Source organism: Podarcis pityusensis (genome assembly GCF_964106645.2).
Source record: "Podarcis pityusensis genome assembly, chromosome: 3".
NCBI classification, from domain to species: Eukaryota; Metazoa; Chordata; class Lepidosauria; order Squamata; family Lacertidae; genus Podarcis; species Podarcis pityusensis.
The window spans coordinates 9,936,514-9,956,956 of record NC_138026.1 but is presented as its reverse complement, the minus strand read 5'-3'; the positions used below and the strand labels follow the sequence as shown (position 1 = coordinate 9,956,956).

At 49.7% G+C, this 20,443-nt stretch overlaps 1 protein-coding gene across 7 annotated transcripts in view; it reads left to right on the top strand.

Annotated features, from left to right (window-relative positions):
- Window positions 1-20,443, top strand: part of FGF18 (fibroblast growth factor 18) — a 163,307-nt gene that overhangs the window by 8,709 nt on the left and 134,155 nt on the right. For 4 of the 7 annotated variants that reach the window (XR_013984104.1, XM_080999363.1, XM_080999360.1 and 1 more), the window contains exons 2-5: window positions 3,111-3,330; window positions 3,982-4,095; window positions 7,691-7,907; window positions 8,206-8,242. The exons of 1 other annotated variant lie outside the window; for it this stretch is intronic. Coding sequence is in view for 5 of the 6 variants with exons in the window: in XM_080999363.1 (XP_080855489.1) it covers window positions 3,111-3,330; window positions 3,982-4,095; window positions 7,691-7,907; window positions 8,206-8,242 (588 nt within the window). In the remaining variant the exon portion in view is untranslated. Of the gene's footprint in view, window positions 1-3,110; window positions 3,331-3,981; window positions 4,096-6,300; window positions 6,344-7,574; window positions 7,908-8,205; window positions 8,243-20,443 lie in introns of those variants that run through there. 2 more of the 7 variants (XM_080999366.1, XM_080999365.1) reach the window with 2 other exon arrangements.

The window sequence follows — 20,443 nt, the reverse complement described above, 5'->3', positions numbered from 1 at the left end:
CAAAAACGTAAAAAAAAGACATGTGGCCATAGCTCAAAAACTTGACCTGATTGAGCAAAACCAATGTGATTTTTGGATTCAGCGCATCAGATTCGTCCTAAATCAACTGAAAAAATGCAGACAACAAATTTGTTGTTGAGCAGTGTAATGGTTGTTCCATTATGTTCGACATTGTCTTCAATGGTGGTGAGATTATGAGTGGTCAGATGGAGAAGACTGGGAAGAGGGGGTGTCAGAAGCTGAAGAGGTAAACTTCAAATCAAACCCATTGCTTCATAAGTTGATTTCCCACCCTCAACTCCACAGTGTTTTTACTCACACCTTTTCTACTGCTTATCTTCCAGACTATCCTCCACCAGGGCCAGGGCTTTTTCAGTGACGGCTCCGACCTGGTGGAATGCTCTGTGTCCCACGAGACTAGGGCCCTGCAGGACTTGATCTCCTTCCGCAGGGCCTGTAAGACAGAACTATTCCGCCTGGCCTTCAATTTGAATTAGCCTGATCCTCTCTTCCCTTTTTCCTTTCCTCTTCTATGAAGAAACTCTTTCTGGGACCCCACATTTAAATTCTTCCCTGGTCTCCTTGCTGGCCCTAGTAGGACCAACTTGGCCAGTTAGCCCTGGTGATCATTTGATGTCTACTGACTGCCTCGCCCAATGACCCCTGAATTTTTGAATTTTATTGATATTGATGCTGCATTTTATGTTGTATTTTATGCTGTTTTTAAGTTGCATTTAATCAATGTTTTATATTTGCTGTTTGCCACCCTGAGCCCGGTTTTTAAACCGGGAAGGGTGGGGCATAAATAAAATTTTATTTATTGATTTATTGATTTATTGATTTATTATTATTATTATTATTATTATTATTATTATTATTCTACCATTTACCTGCAGGTCTCAGGGTGGTTCCAACATAAAATACCAATGCAAATCATATCTTTTTCTATTACAAAAGTTTCTCTACTATAATTACTTTTTCTTCCACTGCTTTTTATCTCAAATCCTGCCCGTGATTTCATTTGACTGTAAAAACCAAGAGCTTAAGCATCCCTTCCCTAAAATAATAATAATAAGAGAACAAGAAGAACATACGTTTAGAGGAGACTGGAAAATGTTTATTGAATATACGTAGGGAAATTATGTGCACTTGAAAACGTTGGCAGCATTAAGATAAATTTAACAGTGTAAATAAGTTTTGATGGATGTAATAATGGAATACTGAATGGTTTTAGTTTATGTAAAATATGAGGTTCCAATACTTTGGCCACCTCATGAGAAGAGACGACTCCCTGGAAAAGACCCTGATGTTGGGAAAAATGGAGGGCACAAGGAGAAGGGGACAACAGAGGAGGAGATGGTTGGACAGTGTTCTCGAAGCTACCAGCATGAGTTTGACCAAATTGCGGGAAGCAGTGGAAGACAGAAGTGCCTGGCGTGCTCTGGTCCATGGTGTCATGAAGAGTCAGACACGACTAAATAACTAAACAACAACAATAAAATATGCAGGGATTTATGATATGCAAAATGAGCCATGGAAAGAGAAGAAAGGAAGTCACTTATATTTTAAGGATGTTTAAATAAGTGTTCTAAATTGTAAAACAGAAAATGTAATAAAAATCACACACACACACACACACACACACACACACAGCAACTTATTACTATTTTTATTCCATATCTCGAGTTCTGAGAAGGAGAACCAATGTTGTCTGAGAAGTCTTTGCTCTCAGTGGAATATGTTGTTGTTGTTTAGTCGTTTAGTCGTGTCCGACTCTTCGTGACCCCATGGACCAGAGCACGCCAGGCACTCCTGTCTTCCACTGCCTCCCGCAGTTTGGTCAAACTCATGCTGGTAGCTTCGAGAACACTGTCCAGCCATTTCGTCCTCTGTCCCCTTCTCCTTGTGCCCTCCATCTTTCCCAACATCAGGGTCTTTTCCAGGGAATCTTCTCTTCTCATGAGGTGGCCAAAGTACTGGAGTCTCAGCTTCAGGATCTGTCCTTCCAGTGAGCACTCAGGGCTGATTTCCTTCAGAATGGATAGGTTTGATCTTCTTGCAGTCTATGGGACTCTTGAGTCTCCTCCAGTACCATAATTGAAAAGCATCTATTCTTCGGCGATCAGCCTTCTTTGTGGTCCAGCTCTCACTTCCATACATTCGGTGGAATATAATTCTCCCCAAACTCTGCTCTCATAGAAGAGTTGCAGACTCAGGAAGAGAACACACGGCTGATCCCTTCCCCCATCTCAAGTAAAGGACTGCGGCAAGGCAGTCGCTCCAGAATTTGCAGCAACATTGTTTTCCCACTAGATGGCAAGCGAAGTGTTTGGAAACTCTTTCAGACTGGCAGCCGGTGGAAAACAGCTGGGGTGTGGGAAAAATCTATTTGACTTCTTTTTTTTAAAAAAGAAACTTTGCTAGAAAAAGAAAAAGTCAACTTGAGCTCAGACGTAAATAATATCCCAAATGTGAAAGGGAGCAGCAAAGAATAGCTTGGCAAAAATAAACCACAACTACCCTAACATACTAATTTTACATATTCGTTTGAAGCATTTCTCTCTTCTCTGCTGCTTTCTGACACGGGTTCAAACCGGCTTACAACAACAGTATATTATATACGTCTACACACAGCAAATAAAAATACAATAAACAGTCATAAGAATGTTAAGCAGCCAGTTAAAGTAAACTTTGCCCAGAGAGAAGTGCCGGTAGCATGGGGTAAAAGGAAAAGCGGTCATTCCACATTGACAGGGCCTGCTGATAATAGCTGTGACCCAACAGATTGGGCGATATCCCATGTTTTTCATACTTGGAATAGCACCATTGGAATTGCTGGACTTTTAGTTACTTAAGCCCATTCTTTTCAATGGGTCTGCTCCCAACGTGACTTACTCAGTCGTGCACAATCTGGTGTGGATGAACACAGCCAGCAGAGTGTGATTGAAACATACTTTGAGATACACAACTGCCTCCTTCTCCTAGGACTTAACTCTGAACTGGAACGAGCCTCTGGGAGTCTTTGGGTAGGCAAGCCATACCTTGACCCCAGATGATCCGTCATCCACTTGCTGGTGATCTGCCTTATGTCTTCTTTTGATAATTTTCAGGTAGCAGTTGTATAAACACAGGCTCTGCAGAGTTAAGCAGACGGTCAGCTTCCAAAGGAAGCTTTTTCTTCTTGGCTGAGAACACGAATCTGAAGGTGCCTTTCTGGCTTTTGAAGCGATGGAGGGCAGGAGGCCTCCTGGCTTGTTCCTCAGAGGTGAACGGCTGCCAGCTTCCTGCAGCTGCTGCACCTGCTGCCTCCTCTCTCTTACGCATACACAGGTAAGTCTAGTTCTCGCTGCATCTGGGCTGGACTGCTTCCGGCTGCAAGTGGAGTTAAATGATTAAACGACCTTGCGTCAAAAATAATTGAAAACTAGGAGGTCAGGCAGAAGAACTGGGCTAGAAATCTGATCTCTTACATGCCAGCTTTCTAATCGTGTAGAGGGAAGGTTTTCAATATGTAGGGTCAGGAATCATGCGAGCTCCCTGCTTGCAGTCTGAAGAGGTGCTTCTCAGACACAAGTTGACTTCCATGGAGAGTCCTAGGCTACAGCCACCTCCAGGTTTTCACTGCATATAAGCTTAGGGCCATAAACTCATAAACAGAGCGCATGGCCAAAGGTCCCAGGTTCAGTCCCCAGAATCTCCAGACAGAGATGGAAAAGGCTCCTGACCGAAATTCAGTCATTGCAGACAACACTTAAGATAGGCCAGGGGTCTGCATTTGGTATAGGGAGGGATGCAATTTATACCTCACATATTGCATGCCTTGGAACTGTGATTTCTAGGTTTCGCAAGGGCTGGTGATTCGTGGTGGAATTGGTGCCAGGTGACTGACCTTTCCACTCTGCGAACCTTTAGTTTTATTTTATCAACAGTGGCAGACCATGCCCTGTTTTGTGAACTTCGGCTTCATTTATTTATTTCTAGGAATTTTTTAAAAAGGAAGCAGCAACAAGCATCCTTCGAGAGTGGACTCTCCTTTGAGCTTCGCTGGAAATGTGAAGAGGTGCAGGAAGACAGCACCATCACTGTTTCCCTGTGGTAAGTCATCATCATCATTATTATTAAATTTGTATACCGCCCTATACCCACAAGTCTTGCCCTCCCCATCGGTTATGCTAGTGGATATCACACACAGAAAAGAAGGAATGTACGTATAGCCCAAGGGTAGCCAACCTGGCCTCCTCCAGATGTTGATGGACTACAACTCCCATCAGCCCCAGCTAGCATGGCCAACGTCCAGGAATGATGGGAGTGGTAGCCCAGCAACATCCAGGTTGACTACCCTTGGCATAGCAAAAGGAAGACACTTGCACACTTTCAGTGATTGGGCTGAAAGGTTCTCAATCTGGTCTTCTGTCCTTCTTCCATCCTCCAAGCCCTCAAGGAGCCAAGGAGAAGAGCAGTCAAGGAGAGGCCCCTGTCTTCTCATTGTTGCCCTGGCCTTCTTTATAAAGTAGCAGCCCCACACATTTTCTTTTCTTGGGCAATACATATTTTCTCCACGTGCTGTCACCCATTTTGCCAAGGCCGCTGGCGGTAACAATTTTCACGCGCAGCAAACCCGTTGTGCAAGGGAGGCTCAAGCACACTTCACAGTTCAAAAGCCCTCAAAGATATTCCTCACTTGCATAAGCACACAATGCCGCTTTGGGTGAGTCCAGAGAAGAAGACATTTCGTGATGTCAAAACCCGACAGGAATTGGGTTGACTTTGGGAGATGGTCTCTATCAACACTTGCAGAGAATCATAACCCGCAGAAATATTCTCATGAGCGTGAAAACCATGGAAGACTTTCTTTCTTTCCACAGTGCTTGTCAATATAAAGTGGTGTTGCAGCTCTTGACAACTGTGGCAGAGGTGAAAAATCCATTCTCTCACCCCAAAACAAACAGGGATCTGAGCTAAGGTTGAAAGACAATGTTGAGGCCAAGGCAAGGGTTGAAAACCAAGGCCATGTCCAAACATCCACTGGATCATACCAACTGAGAGTTGTCAGCTATCCCATCACCAGCTCACAACCAGGAATGGAGGACAGGCTCATGGACTCGCCTTCCTCATGGCTGCATTGATACTGCTTACCTAGATGGTTGGGTAGCAGCAAGATTCGTACTGTGTGGGCACGCTGGCAGGAGACTTGGGTTGGCTCTGCCAGTATGCCCACGCAGCCCCAACTTTGCTGCCCCCTTGTCCTGACTCTGCAGCAGCAGCCAGGTGGAGCTGTCAAGGAGGGCAGCTTTCTGGCATGGTCCCACCACCCTGGGCTGCTCCTGCCCCCAACCATCAATGTGGTGTGTTGGTCAGGCAGGTGCTACAGGATGGAGGACGCCCTACGTCATTTGCTTCACTGGCTCATTCAGTTGCAAGCAAGTCAACAGGCCGGTTGAGTTGGGAGGGCGAGGTGGGGGAGAGCCTTAAAATGAGCAGGGGTCAGGGAAGTTCAGCTAGTACCTTGCAAGGGGGGTTGCTTCACGGACAGGACCAAGTGTTTCTGGGCAGAGGAGGAGTTAGAGTGGGCCAAGAGAAGGAAGAAGGGGGTGGAGTGGGATAGAAAGGGATAGGTCTGGATCCAATGTGATCAACGGCCCTGTGTGAAAGGAAGCCGCCTCCTGCATGGCTCATAGCTCCCCCAAGACTTTTGAATTGCAGGGTAGGTCAAGAAGACCAGGCTAGCTGCAGACCTTCCTGCAGGTGCTCAGGCAGGAGGCCTTGTACCTCCTAACTCAGGCATAGGCAAACCTGGCCCTCCAGATGTTTTGGGACTACAACACCCATCATCACTAGCTAACAGGACCAGTGGTCAGGACAGGGATGATGGGAGTTGTAGTCCCAAAACATCTGGAGGGCCGAGTTTGCCTATGCCTGTCCTAACTAAAGGCTGACCATTATGGGCTTCCAGTCAGTCTTTCAGAAAGTGCATAGCTTCTCCAGCTGGCCTTCCCAAAGCCAGCTGGGCAAGGAGGGTTGGACCTTGGCCGCTTATGCAAAGAACCATCTTAACTCTGAGCTGGCACATCCTCCTTGGTAGGTCCAGACCTGGTCTGCTGCTGCTCCCAGTTTTTCTTTTGAGGTGGTGGTGGGCTTCTAGGAATGCCAGAGGATGCCCACAAGCAAGCAGTCCTCCATTAGGGTGAATGAAGTGCTGCCCCACGCACCTCCACCTGCTCCCACCTGCCTGCCTCCTTACAACCAGCCAGGGGTTGGTTGTCCCTGTCATTGACTCCTGCTGACTCTCCTATCTTCCAGTCACCAAGTGGACACCAACCACCCCGGCAAGCAACGCACGGAGGTAACATCGCCCCCTGCTGCCCAGCTCCCACCCGCACACTCCCAGCAACTTTTATCCAGAGCCGCAGCGCTACTTGAACCCTAGAGGCTCTCAGTTCAGGACAGCCCTGTTGGATCAGAACCTGCATTCCGCTCCAAATTCCTGTTTTGAGCAGCACTCAACCAGATACTTCCGGGAAGCCCAGCCTTCTCCAGCTAAGGGCTTCCCCACTCCCAGCAACTGCCATTCGGGGTGGGGGATAGACTGTCCCTGAGTGTGGAGGCTCCATGGAGTTGCCATGATCTCTGCCTGCCTGCCTGCCTGCCTTCCCCAGTTCCGCGCGTCCTCCTCTTGCCCTTCCTCTCCAAAAGGCGCTCTCTCGCGCCTCCCTCGCCCGCTTTTGTGTCGCCGCGTCGCTGCGGTCTCTGGCTGCCGCGCAGGTACCGAGGCTCTCCCAGCGCAACGGGACTGGCGGAGAGGCGGAGGCCCAGCCGCCAGCTGGCTTCCCGAGCGCCCTTCGCCTCCAGCAAGTGCAAAGCAGCCAGCGCCTCCCTCCGCTGGCCCAGGATCTTCTTTCTCTCTCTGTGCGCCGCGCTCCCTCTCCACCTCATTCTACCCCACCCGCCTCGCACCCCTTCTCCAGGTGGGGAGGATGCCGAGAGAAGCCGGGCGGGAGAGCGCAGAGGCGGGAGGAGGAGGAGAAGGGGCTCCTTGCGCGCTTGCAGGTGGCCCTGGGCCAAAGCGACCCCGAGGGAGCCCGGCCCTCCCCTCCGATGACCTCGTAAGGAACCTGCCCAGCGACTGGGAGGGAGCGAGGGAGAGACCCGGAGGCTCGTCGCGCTGCTGGTGCCGCTGCCGCCGCCGCCACACAACCCATCGGTGGGGAGGGAAAGACAGAAAGAGAGAGACACAGAGAGGAGAAGGAGATCAAGGACCTGAGACGCATCCTTGGGCATCTGTCTGGGCAGTCTGATCCAGGGAAGAGCCAGGGAGAGGGGAGGAGAGGAGAGGGGTGGGGGGAAGGTGGCGGCGGCGAGACGGAGGAGGTGGGGGGGGGGAGGAGGGGTTGTTGCTGATGATCGGAAGTTGCTGACAACCGGGCAGCACCTTCTCCTCTCTCCAAAGGCGGAGAGACAGAGTGAGAGAGAGAGAGAGAGAGAGAGACGCGCGCAGACACACATACAGGCGCGCGCGCGCGCAGCAGACACACCACACACAGGCGCGCGCGCGCTCCCTCACTCGCATCCAGCGAGCCCGGAGGAGGAGGAGGAGGAGAGACGGGGGGGAAAGAGGAGAGCTGATGTCTAAGGGAGTCACTCGGAGGAGGCAAAGCAGCCGGGCGCTCAACTTCTCCGCCTTGCTGCTCAGCGCCAAGCGCCACCGCTGGAAACCGGACGCCGCCGCCGCCGCCGCCGCCGCCGGACTTGACAAGACGGGACCCTCCTTCCTCCCATGGCCAGGCTGCGGCTCGAGGTTTGACCGCTCGGCCGCTCCCGGGAAGCCACTGGACCTCGCCTCCGCCGCCGCCGCCTCCGCCGCCGCGCTCAGCGATGTATTATTCCCTGCTCTCCGCCTGCACTTGCCTGTAAGGATCATGCTGACATTGCCCCACTTGGCGCATTTCTTCACCAAACCCCCTTCCCCGCCACCGGCTTTTTCTTCCTTTCTTTTTTAAAGTGTCATTTCGGGATCTTTTTAGCTCCCCCCCCCGTGACACCCTCCCCTTCCCCCCCAAAGAGAGTTTCCTCGCCCCAATATTGGATATCCTAACTGCGCTCTTTCTCCAACAAAACCACCGGCGCGCGCGTGCTGATTGTCTTTTGATGAACTTTCTATCGCATCCTTCTGATCTTTTGTTGCCTTTCTCTTCTCCCTCTCCCCAGATGTTTACACTTCCTGTTGCTGTGCATCCAGGTACAGGTAAGTGATCCTCCCCCTCGCAAACCTCTTCCCCTGTTTGATTCTTTCTCTCTCCGCCCCCATCCCCCCGGCCCCGTCACTTTTACGAGCCAGTTTATTATAGCTGTGGAGAGAGAATCCACTTGCTCTCCAAACCGGCATCTCCCGCCTTGCCGAACTTTCCAGCTCAGAGAGAGCCAGAGCGAGAGAGTGGACTTCATTCACCGGTCATCAAACGGTCTTCAACTCCAAGGATTCCCTCTGATCAGACCCTTCCCCCCCACCCCACCCCACCCCAACGCCTGTTCCCAAATGGCTGTTTCTGCTGCAGATGCCAGGAGCCCTGCATTAAGAAGGTATTCTCTGGAGCGCATTAGTCTGGCTAATGATGTGAGGAAGAGAAGTTGGCCTCCGCTTTGCAAAACATGTTGATTGATGCACTTGCGGGGCACGGGCAGAAGGTTCTGCTGTTGGAGCTCTCTGGCTCTCAGGAGGACTTGGAAAAAGAAAGAAAATAGATCCCATGCTTTGAAGACGCGTGAGATCCTTCATCTAACGTGGAGAGCCTCCCCTCTCCTTTAGGAGAAACGCGCCCGGATCCAACTGGGTTGGTGGCGGGGAGGAATTAGGAAAGCAACTCTGCAACTTGGAGATGCCTCTCCAAACATCTACCTCTCTGCCTGATTATACTATAGTAAAACTGGCGTGGTGTTGGGTGGAGTGGATCGCATGGTTTTCCATGACATTCTACCGGTTTTTGTAAGGAAGGGGGGGGGGGAGGCGGCGGGAAGGAGCTGGGAAAGAAGCGAGCGAGGAAAGAAGGATTTCTGGTGCGGCGTAGCTGGAGCTGGTGTCGAGGCAGCACGTGCGTCCGGAGACAGACCCGCCCGCGATCTTGAATATTTCAGAGTTGGCAAGGCAGGTGCTTTGGAGACCTCCTCCGTCTCGCGCTCTCGCCTTGGCCTCGCCGCGCTTCGCTGTTTGTTGCTTTGGGCAAGCTTCCCGCGCGCGTCGTAAGGAGCCACAATGCAGCAGGGGCCCCAGGCGCCCTACAACACCTCTCCCTCCAACCTGCTCCCCCGCTTTCTTTTCTCTCCGCCGGCGCCCTCACCTTCTTCCCAAGGTCGCTCGCTCCAGCCGCCTCGCTCCTCTGCTCTCTCTCTCTCTCTCTCTCTCCGCCCGGAATGCACCTGTCTGCCAGGGTTTCTGTTGCGGTTGTTTCATGTTGGGTAGGAACTGATCCTGTACAAACGGATTAAAGCCTCTGAAATCCGAGCCTCCTCCGAAAGCCAAGCGCCGAGAGCCGTGCCATAACCTTACCTCCTCTGAAAAAAAAGAGAAGTCTTTAAAAATCTCCAACCCAGCAAGAGAGAGAGAGAGAGAGTAGGAAAAAACAACAAGGAAAGGGGGACTCAGAAAGACCGGGAGAGAGAAAAAGACTCCGAAATCTTCAGCTGTAAATTACTTTGCGGTTGGAAGAAAAAGGCGTTTGCTCACAGCGAAACGGGCACCCTTGGCAGAAACAGACAGACAGGGCGGGAGGGAGCGAGAAAGCTCCTTTCTCCCCCCCCCCCATTTGTGCAGTAACTGAAGTTAATCAACTCCTATCCCACCCCCTTATCTGTCCCGCTCCCCACCGCGCTCCCATCCCCTCGTTGCTTTTAGGGAATCAGAAGACTTTTGGCGTGTTGCCCCTAAAGCACTTGCTAAAAAATCCGATCTCTTACTTCAGCAGCAGCAGCCTTTTAAAAAAACCCAAAACTTTGGGAAGTTATTGGCATCTATACAGTTGGAGCTCTCAGGCTTTCCAAAGCAATAAAATAATGAAGAAGAAGAAGAAGGGAGAAAGAGAGAGAGAGAGAAAATACTTTCTGTACTCTCCCGCTATTAGAACCATACTTCACTTTAGTGCTGATTATGCAACATTTCTTGTGCTCCGGGGGGTGAATCTGACAGCAGGATTTGCTGCAGAGCGAAAGAAGAGGCTTGTAAGAGGCTCTTCTCCTTGTGCCATCAGCGCACAGGGCGCTTCACAGCCTAAAGATGAAAAGAAGGGTCTCTGCCCCGAGGAGATTGCAATCTAAAAAAAAATGACGCAGGGGACGCAAAGGGCGAGCGATGTCAGGTGCAGAGCAGGTGGGCGCGGCTTGGTCGGAACAACAGGGGGGGGGCAATTAGACCCACGGGACGGGATGGAGGTTCTGTGCCGCTCCAATAGAGGAAGACTGAGGAGAGGTTAAAGCAGAGAAGAGTATGTGCCGTTCAGTTTCAGGATGCAATCTTGCACCCGCTCACTTGGAAAGTGATCCCCATTGAACTGAATGGGGTTTAATCAGGGGTGAAGCTTGGCTTTATTTCACCCAGTTTGGCACCCATGGGTGCAGCCAGGATTTTTGTGGGGGGGGGGCAGGCCTTTTGTTGGCGGCGGGGTTTGGAACCTAAGTTAGCGATGGATTTTTATTGATTTTTATTTATTTGGGGTGGCAGCTGCCCCTCCCTGCCCCCCCGGCTTCACCCATGTTGGCACCCCCATGTGCATTTTGGGTACACACTCCGGGGGCTTCACTTGGGGCAAAAAACCTGGCTAGCCCACCCACCCTAGCTCCGGCTCTGGGTTTAATTCCTATGTAAAGTTGAGTTGTGGGTTAAACCACAGACCCTAGGACTTGCCAATCAGAAGGTCGGCGGTTCGAATCCCCACGACAGGGTGAGCTCCTGTTGCTCGGTCCCTGCTCCTGCCAACCTAGCAGTTTGAAAGCACGTCAAAGTGCAAGTAGATAAATAGGTACCGCTCCGGCAGGAAGGTAAACGCTGTTTCCATGTGCTGCTCTGGTTCGCCAGAAGCGACTTAGTCCTGCTGGCCACATGACCCGGAAGCTGTACACTGGCTTCCTTGGCCAATAAAGCAAGATGAGGGCCACAACCCCAGAGTCGGCCACGACTGGACCTAATGGTCAGGGGTCCCTTTACCTTTACCTTTAAAGTTGCATTGTCACATGCTTACCAGCACAGTCCTCTGCATGCTTCCTCAAAAGCAGGTCCCCTTGAGTTTTGTTGGTGGCTAAGTCCAGGCATAGGCAAACTCGGCCCGCCAGCTGTTTTGGGACTACAACTCCCATCATCCCTAGCTAACAGGACCAGTGGTCAGGGATGATGGGAGTTGTAGTCCCAAAACAACTGGAGGGCCGAGTTTGCCTATGCCTGGCTTAGTCCCACAAGTAATATGTGCAATAGGATTGTGGTGTCAGGCTTAGTTTTAGCAGGGGGTGAGGACTGAGGGGTGGGGCAAGCTTAAGCCAGAGTCTTTAAAAATACACATTATTAAGGATGTGTTTGAAGGGAATGGGGAGGGGAAAAACTGTTGTATGTGTGCTGTTCCGAGCCCATGGGATAGAGTGGGATATCAATCAATCAATGATAAGTAAAGGTGATGTCTTCCTCTTCCTCCAATCTGCTGGGAGGGCCTTTTTAGAGAGGGTCCACTAATATGGGTATCATAGCACAAAGCCAAACTCTTGATTAGTTATCTTCAGGACTTTCAAGCGCATGTGTACAGTGTTAATAAAAAAATATATGAAAAGGTGTACACACAGGGAGTTTTTGTTTATTGACCACTTTGCTATCCAGCGCATCTGGATTGATTTGGGCTGGATTACATGTGTGGAGCTTGAATGAGAGAAAGAGAGAGGGAGAGAGAGGAGGATTAGAAGCTTTTGATTATAATGATCATCTTTGGTAGGAGTTAACCTTTGGCTTTCATTTAAAGCATGACTTAGGCTTAATATTTATTTAGAGGAAATTGTTGCCTTTAGAAGTCTGTAAGGAATGGATTCAGTCCTGCAAGTCTGCTCCCACCAAATTTAAATATTCAGGCAAAGGATTTCAGCTCACTGATTGCATGTTACTTGTTGGTTCAGGAATTAAACTTTCCCAACATCTTAGGAGGGTTGGCATCAGTTAGCTGTTGCAGTATTTATCATGGCTGGGATTTGTTATTGTTAACCTGCGGAAAGTCCTCCCTGCCTTTACCAAACATACCAGGTGAGCAAATGACAATGGACCCAATTCTCCCTGCATGCCACACCCAATGGATAGGAACACAGTAGAACGGGCTCAGGGATATATGCTTGAAAAGAAGTGGTGATGGGGGCATCCTTCCTCAGACTAAGGCACTAGGATGACCAGGTGAGATGGCCTTATTGTAACTCACTCTATGTGGGGCTGCCCTTGAGGCTGACCCAGAAACTCCAGCGGGTGCAGAATGCCGCGGTGAGACTCCTTACGGGGTCCTTGCCACAGGATCACATTCATCCTGTGCTATACTAGCTGCACTGGCTCCCGGTGGAGTACAGGATCAGGTTTAAGGTGCTGGTTTTAACCTTTAAAGCCCAATATGGCCGAGGACCCTCGTACCTACAGGACCACCTCTCCTGGTATGTCCCACGGAGGACCTTATGGTCTTCAAATAAAAACATCTTGGAGGTCCCGGGCCACAGGGAGGTTAGGCTGGCCTCAATCAGAGCCAGGGCTTTTTCGGCCGTGGCCCCGATCTGGTGGAACACTCTGTCACAAGAGACTAGGGCCCTGCGTGACTTGAGATCTTTCCGCAAGACAGAGCTGTTCCACCAGGCCTTTGGCCAAGGCACAGTCTGACCCCCTCCTTCGGTAATCCTCACAGAACTCTAGCCCAATGGTTGCCATTAATCTGACTCTGAATTGATTTTAGAATGAATTGATTTTAGAATGTATTTCAAATAATTGATTGTGATTTTATGTAAACTGTGTTATTTTTTACTGTTGTTAGCCGCTCTCAGCCCGGCTTATAAATAAGCCCGGGCTCAGAGCGGCTGAGCCCGGGATATAAATAAAATTTTATTATTTTATTATTATTGGAGAGTCCACAGGAACGCTAAGCACACCAGTTGCTTTGCTGAAATGACAAATACTGCTTAAAAAATAAACCTTGGAAACGTTTTTTTGCTCCTGTGTCAAAGCGGCAGTAGTGAAGGTTCTCTCCAGGGACACCTTGCTCCACAACACCTCATGCTGAGGAAATACTCTGTGTTGAGACTTGTGAGGCATCGGGGTGAGATGGCCCTGGGCAGCGCTGTAGGCAAACCCTTTTGGGAAGCCATGGCAGAGCGGCAATGGTGCTCCTTGCAGTGGCTGGTTGTGGCTGTTCCATGGCCAGCAGATACATGTGGCTTTCTCTACCAGGCAGGGGGCCATGTTTTGGCAGTGGCTGAGGGGAGGGCAGGCTAGCAGCAGTGGACAAATTAATAGCAGTGGCAGGTGAGCAGTGGGGTGAATCCATTCCTACTCCCAAACTGTTGCTTGAAAAAAGAGGCTCCTCTTTTCTCATGGGAACGGCTTTCCCTGGAGTGCAGCCCAAGCTATCCCACCCCACTCTGAGGACCAGTCTAGACTAGCATCCTTTTTCCAGCCATGGCCAGCCAGGTTTTTCCAGAAAGCCCACAAGAAGGCAAAAGCTGTTACCCTATGGTGCTACTCCAGTGTTGCTTTAAGCTTCTAACTGTGATAACAGTTACACTGTCTGGAATGCTCCTCTGAATGGTTTCAGGTTCTATAATTAGAGGGGTGGAGTCAAGGAAGGAATTAACTCATAACTATGCTCTGTGCAAAGCAGAATCACACACAGAGGCCTTCCTTCATCCATCCCTTTGTAGCATTGAGAGGTTTTAAGAAAAGGATGCAAGCAAAAGTGGTACCCATGAGCATCAGAGAAGAGGTTGAGCAAAAAGGTCAGGCTAGGGGACCCTGATTCAAATCCAACTTGTCTAAGTTCACTGGGTGACCCTGGGCTAGTGACTATCTCTCAGCTTAATCCACCTGAGAGAGTGGTTGTTTTGATTAAAAGAGGGAGGTGAGCGTGAGGAACACATGGTCAATCATCTTGAGCTCCTTGGAAGGAAAGGCAGGGGATAAGTGTATCGGATGAAAAACAATGAAAGTTAGACATGCATTCATGCAATAGAAACAAGGGCAGCATTAAGCATAGCTAGAACGTTGCTTTGTACATCTTGACACTGAAAGCCATAATTAATTCTCTTCCAGTTGGGTTGAAGGGGGTGGGGAAGATTAGAAAAGAGACACATAATTGGCTGTGCTTGCTGCAGTGACGAGATAAGGGATGGCTTTGACCCTGCAGTTTCATCACTCTCCTCATATCCTCAGTGCTTGGTCCAACAATCCTAGAACATGCAGCAAGAGAACTTACTTAGGTAGCCCTGGTGAAGTCTTGACACAACCTGCCTCTAGATCTGCAGTTAGATCTCTTGTGGGATTTCCACAGCCACTAGACATTCTTTCTGGTGCTAGTAGCCATGCGCCAAGCATACGGGCCTTGCCATCATTCTATGGTGAGTGTTCACCATCATGTTGTCTTAGCCAGAGTCTCTTAGCCATTCCCAGGACTCTTGACATTATGCGAACAGTAAAATATGTTGTGAGGTGTTTTTTTTGTTGTAGCAAGACTTCCTTCTCCTTGCCCTCTGAGACTGACTCATTGTTTGTTGTTCTTTGGCATGTTGTCAGCTGTTTTGAGCACTGTTACAACTGTGGAAAGGTGGCTCACAAGTAAAATTATGTATGTTGCACAGGGTGAAGGTGAATGTGAGGTGTGAGGTGGGCAAGGGGTCAGGAGCCTTAATCTGTGCCAGGGCTGGAGTCAACACTCAAGTAATAAGCCAGTAAAGTTAACTCTTTATTCAAGTAAACCAAAACACAGCTCATGCCTAGTGGTCTCAGCAACCCACCCTGGTAGGCCTTGCCCCGATGACACAGTTGCGAGGACTGAAGGTCCCCACCTTCTCACCCCGCTCCCGGAATTTCTCCACACAGTTTGAAACTGTGTCTCTGCACAACTAATCTCTGTTCTGCTCTTTTCATTTCTCTGCACATTCTTGGAAACCGGGGGGGGGGGGGGGTACATCTTTTATGTACAAAGGTTGCAATTGGGTTGAACCACAGGTACTACAGGTTACACGGAAAGGGGGAGGATGTTAGGATATTTCCGTTCCACCTTAAAAGGGAGCAGGCTTTGAGAGTCACAGAGTCTGCGCATGTCCTGTTCACAGGGGGAGGGGAGCTGTTTGCAGCAGGAGGGGGAGACTCCCTTGATCTCAACTTTCTGACTCCCCTCCTCTCCTGCCTCCACTTCTGCCTCTGATTCTGGACTGCTCTCTGCCAGAGAGTCTCCCTGCTCACTAACCCCTGTTTCCCCCCCAGCTTCCGACACCTCCTTCCACCAGACCTCTCTCATTGTTGTCCCGCCACAACTCCCCTGGATCTGAGCTTTCTCCCCCTGGTGGTTCCCTAGTGGGTTCCCCAGCTGGTGCCTCTTCTGAATCCAGCCCGTCCATGACAACCGGTTCCTGTTGGCTGAAGTCCTTCATCTTCATTGCTCTGACACTGGGTGATCCCAACGGCAAAAATGGAGATATTTTGGCAGTCCCTCTCCCTTCAGGCTGCTACAGAGAAGATAAGAGAATTATGGCACTGGAAGGCCCTTGAATTGAATCATCCTAGAGTTCCCTCTCTCTCCTATGACCCTATATCCATGGCAGGGAACCTGTGACCCTTCAAGAGAGTGTCTTGTTGGACACCAGTTCTTATCAGTCCTTGCCTGCATGGCCAGGGGGCGGGGATGATGGTTTGGGGAAAAATTATGTGACCAGACTTCCTTCCAGTAATTCGCTTTTCTTCTCTTTTCAAAAATAATAAGTTGGATTCTTTATTCCATCAGTCCCACTTGAGCTTGGATACTGGCGCCAAATCCCTGGGAATGTCCATTGGGGGTGGTCTGAGAAAGAACAGTCCTGCTTCACTTGGCAGTGTCTAGGCCTCAGCTGGAGGATGGTGTTCCGTTTTGATCACCACTTTCCACGAAGGCTGTGGAAATAGAAGAGATGGCTCTGAGCACAGGAGAAACACAAAGACTTCCAGCAGGCAAGGCATGTATCAGACCAGGCTAAGCAGGTTTAGAGAAGACAACAGAAGGCAAAGAGGCGCAACCTCACTTTCAGCCTCTTAAGGCTGCTATAGAGAAGATAAGAGAATAATTGTGCCACGGGAAAAGGACCTGGGTAGAATAATACTCTCTTCTACGATCCTTTGTCAGGGAGAGAGAATCTGTGGCTCTCCCTAACTTGTTAGACTCCCAATTCCCATCTGACCCAGCATTAGAGATGATAGGAACTGGAAGTCCAGTAATACTGGGAAGAAGGCCTGTCCTGTGTGCACATATGAGGATGTCTTGAAAAATGAGGGAGAAATCTAGTGTTTTTTCTCTCCTGCATGTGTTTTGTGCAATTAGGGAGGAGACAATGGCAATGTTGTTGGAGATAGAGACCCTCATGGGTGGATTGGTGAAAGGGCTGGGACAGGGCAGTGCCAGCTTTCACCTGGCAAACACCCTTGTTTCGCTTGCTGGTTCGTCTCTCCTGCTCTCCTGCATCGGTTTCTCGTATCGCTAGAGTGGCTGGTTTTTGTTTTTGTCAGACGTAGCAGCGGGAACGACGGTTGCACATCCAGCCAGACGGATGATTTAGCCTGCCCGAACAGCTGCATGCTGGACAGAGCAAAGAGTGTGAGTGAGCAAAAATCAGCTTGTATTCTTGCAGCCTTTGGGACTTCTGCGTGTGGGGATGGGCCAAAGGCCATATTCCGTTAAGTAATTCCAACAGCAAATACTTTGCGAGAGGGAAGAGCTCATCCCAGCTACATGCTGAAAGAGATGGCCTTGTTGCTTCTGTCGAGCTCCATGGGCAAAGCAGATAGGAGCATGTGTTTGAAGAGAGAAGGAGCCTCCTAATTGACTCTGGGACAAAAAGTGCTTCTTGTTTTGGCTGAGGATATTCCTGGTCTGGGACGCGGGTGGCGCTGTGGGTTAAACCACTGAGCCTAGGACTTGCCGATCAGAAGTTCAGCGGTTCGAATCCCCGCGAAGGGGTGAGCTCCCGTTGCTCAGTCCCTGCTCCTGCCAACCTAGCAGTTCGAAAGCACATCAGAGTAGATAAGTAGGTACCGCTCTGGCGGGAAGGTAAATGCTGTTTCTGTGCACTGCTCTGGTTCGCCAGAAGTGGCTTAGTCATGCTGGCCACATGACCCGGAAGCTGTACGCCGGTTCTCTCGGCCAATAAAGCGAGATGAGCACCGCAGTCCCAGAGTCAGCCACGACTGGACCTAATGGTCAGGGGTCCCTTTACCTTTATTCCTGGTCTAGAACAATTAAGAACTTAGGAAGAACCCCTCTTCTCTCACAGTGGCCAACAAGATGCTCATGGGAAGTCTGCAAGCAGGGCTTGAAGGCAACAGCCCTCTCCGCACTTGTGTTCCCCAGCAACGGATAATCAGAGGCATTCTTCCTCTGACAGTCGAGGGAGAACGTACAGTAGCCTCCGTGCGTAGCTAGGTCATTGAAAACCTTTATCCTCCATGAATTTGTTTAATGGCCCTTTAAAGGTCCAGCTCTGAGGGCCTTCTGGCGGTTCCCTCACAGAGAGAAGTGAGGTTACAGGGAAGCAGGCAGAGGGCCTTCTCAGTAGTGGCGCCCACCCTGTGGAACTCCCTCCCATTAGATGTCAAGGAAATAAACAACTATCTGACTTTTAGAAGACATCTGAAGGCAGCCCTGTTTAGGGAAGTTTTTAATGCTTGATGTTTTATTGTGTTTTTAATATTCTGTTAGGAGCTGCCCAGAATGGCAGGTAAAGGTAAAGGGACCCCTGACCATTAGGTCCAGTCATGGCCGACTCTGGGGTTGCGGTGCTCATCTCACTTTATTGGCCGAGGGAGCCGGCGTACAGCTTCCGGGTCATGTGGCCAGCATGACTAAGCCACTTCTGGCAAACCAGAGCAGCTCACAGAAACGCCGTTTACCTTCCTGCCGGAGTGGTACCTATTTATCTACTTGCACTTTGACGTGCTTTCGAACTGCTAGGTTGGCAGGAGCAGGGACCGAACAATGGGAGCTCACCCCATCGCGGGGATTCAAACCGCTGACCTTCTGATCGGTGAGTCCTAGGCTCTGTGGTTTAACACACAGCGCCACCCGTGTCCGGAGTGGCAGATAGGCGGGTATAAACAACAACAACAACTACAACAATCCAAATTAGTGGCCATTGCTACTAGGCCTGGCCGATGTATTGATGCAAATGTGAAACTGAAATCCACTCTAGGAGGCTGGTTGTGTAGGCTTTTTCAGATGTTATTTATTCACTGTTGTTCTGTTGTGTTTGTGTTGTGTTTTCGTATACTGCTTAGAGATTTGCAATGCTTTTAAGTAAATAATACAGGGAAGGGGGTCTGTACATTTAACAACTATGTGGTGAGCCAAATTTAAATAGATGCAACTTCTGCTATTGTGGCACTTTCATATGTATAGAGCCTGCAAACGGGTGTTGTGGATTGCCCCTCTGCTATTAAACTGCCCATCTTCCCAGAACCAGGCCATCTCCCCAGCTTTATGTGACTGAACGTTTCATGCAAACACACAACAGGAGAAAGTGCAAGATATAACCGCTCTTCTCTGAATGGCTAGATTTCTACTGGAAGGGAATTTTTAAATGTTTGTTCAACATATTTTGGTAAATATGGTTTGGATAGAGATGAGATTGCCAGTGGCTAATTTGTATTAGGAAAGTCTGATCTCAAACTTTCCCAGAAGTCACACTGTCCATAAACCCAGGCCTCTGTGTGAATATGTGTATGAGAGAAAGAGTGATTAAGTTAGTATCTAGACAAGCATAACTGGGAAGGGGGCTTGTAATTCCATTTATTTATTTATTAAACCACAGAGCCTAGGGCTTGCCGATCAGAAGGTTGGTGGTTCGAATCCCCGTGACGGGGTGAGCTCCCGTTGCTCGGTCCCAGCTCCTGCCAACCTAGCATTTCAAAAGCACGTCAAAGCGCAAGTAGATAAATAGGTACCGCTCCAGCGGGAAGGTAAACAGCGTTTCTGTTGCACTGCTCTGGTTCGCCAGAAGCGGCTTAGTCATGCTGGCCACATGACCCGGAAGCTGTACACCGGCTCCCTCGGCCAATAAAGCGAGATGAGCGCCGCAACCCCAGAGTCGTCTGCGACTGGACCTAACAGTCAGGGGTCCCTTTACCTTTAATAAGATGATGTGAACTGGATAGCTCAGTTGTGGGGAACAGGTGGCCCTGCAGGCACATTTCAGCTTCCAGCCTAATTCCATGTGGCCCCCTGACTTGGCAGCTGCATTCTGGCTCTCCCCTTTGAGAATTGTTTCCTCTTCTGCATTGTGTGTGTGTACGAATCGGTGGGGTGGGGTGGGGGGAAAGATAATAATAATAAATTTTTATTTATACCCCGCCCTTCCCGGTTCAGAAAACCGGGCTCGGGGTGGCTAACAACAAATTTAAAACACTTAATTGATGCAACAAAAACAACTTAAAATACAGTATAAACCGTGAATAACAATAAATTCAGAATTCAAAAATCAAAAATCAATTTAGGGGGAAAATCCATCCAATAAACATTAGATGATCACCAGGGCTAGCTGGCTAAATTAGTCCTATTTGGGCCAGCGAGGAGACCAGGGGAGAATTAGCTTTGGGATCCCAGAGCAGGTAATCTTCATAAAAAGGGGAAGGGGAGGGAAGGAAGAGGAATAAAAGATCAGGCTAAGTTCAAATTGAAAGCCAGGCGGAATAGTTCTGTCTTACAGGCCCTGCGGGTGGAAGTTAAATCCTGCAGGGCCCTGGTCTCGTGGGACAGAGCATTCCACCAGGTCGGAGCCATCACTGAGAAGGCCCTGGCCCTGGTGGAGGATAATGTGACTTCCTTAGGGCCCTTCTTTAGATGCGGCTGTTGTGCAGTGAGCCTGGGGTGGCAAAAGCGTTGGAGGGAAGGAAGCCTTATAGTGAGGAGACTGGAAAGCCGAGAGGGAGATGAGGATGGTGGGAGAGGAAATGCCCACAGAAATGGGCAGAGCAGACATGGATAGGGTCATGGAAGAGAAGTAGGGCAAGCCCTCTGCAAGGAATCAGCCCCAACAGTGTTACTGGAGGTGGGGAGGATGGGGGGAAGCTAAAAATAGACAGACTGCTAGAGGGTGGGGAGATTGCAGAGAGAGGAATAAGGTGGCACAGAGAGGGCTACACAATCCTGAAATATTGCCTATGGATAGCTCAGTTGGAGCATGATGCTGATAACACCAAGTTTGCCAATCCAATCCC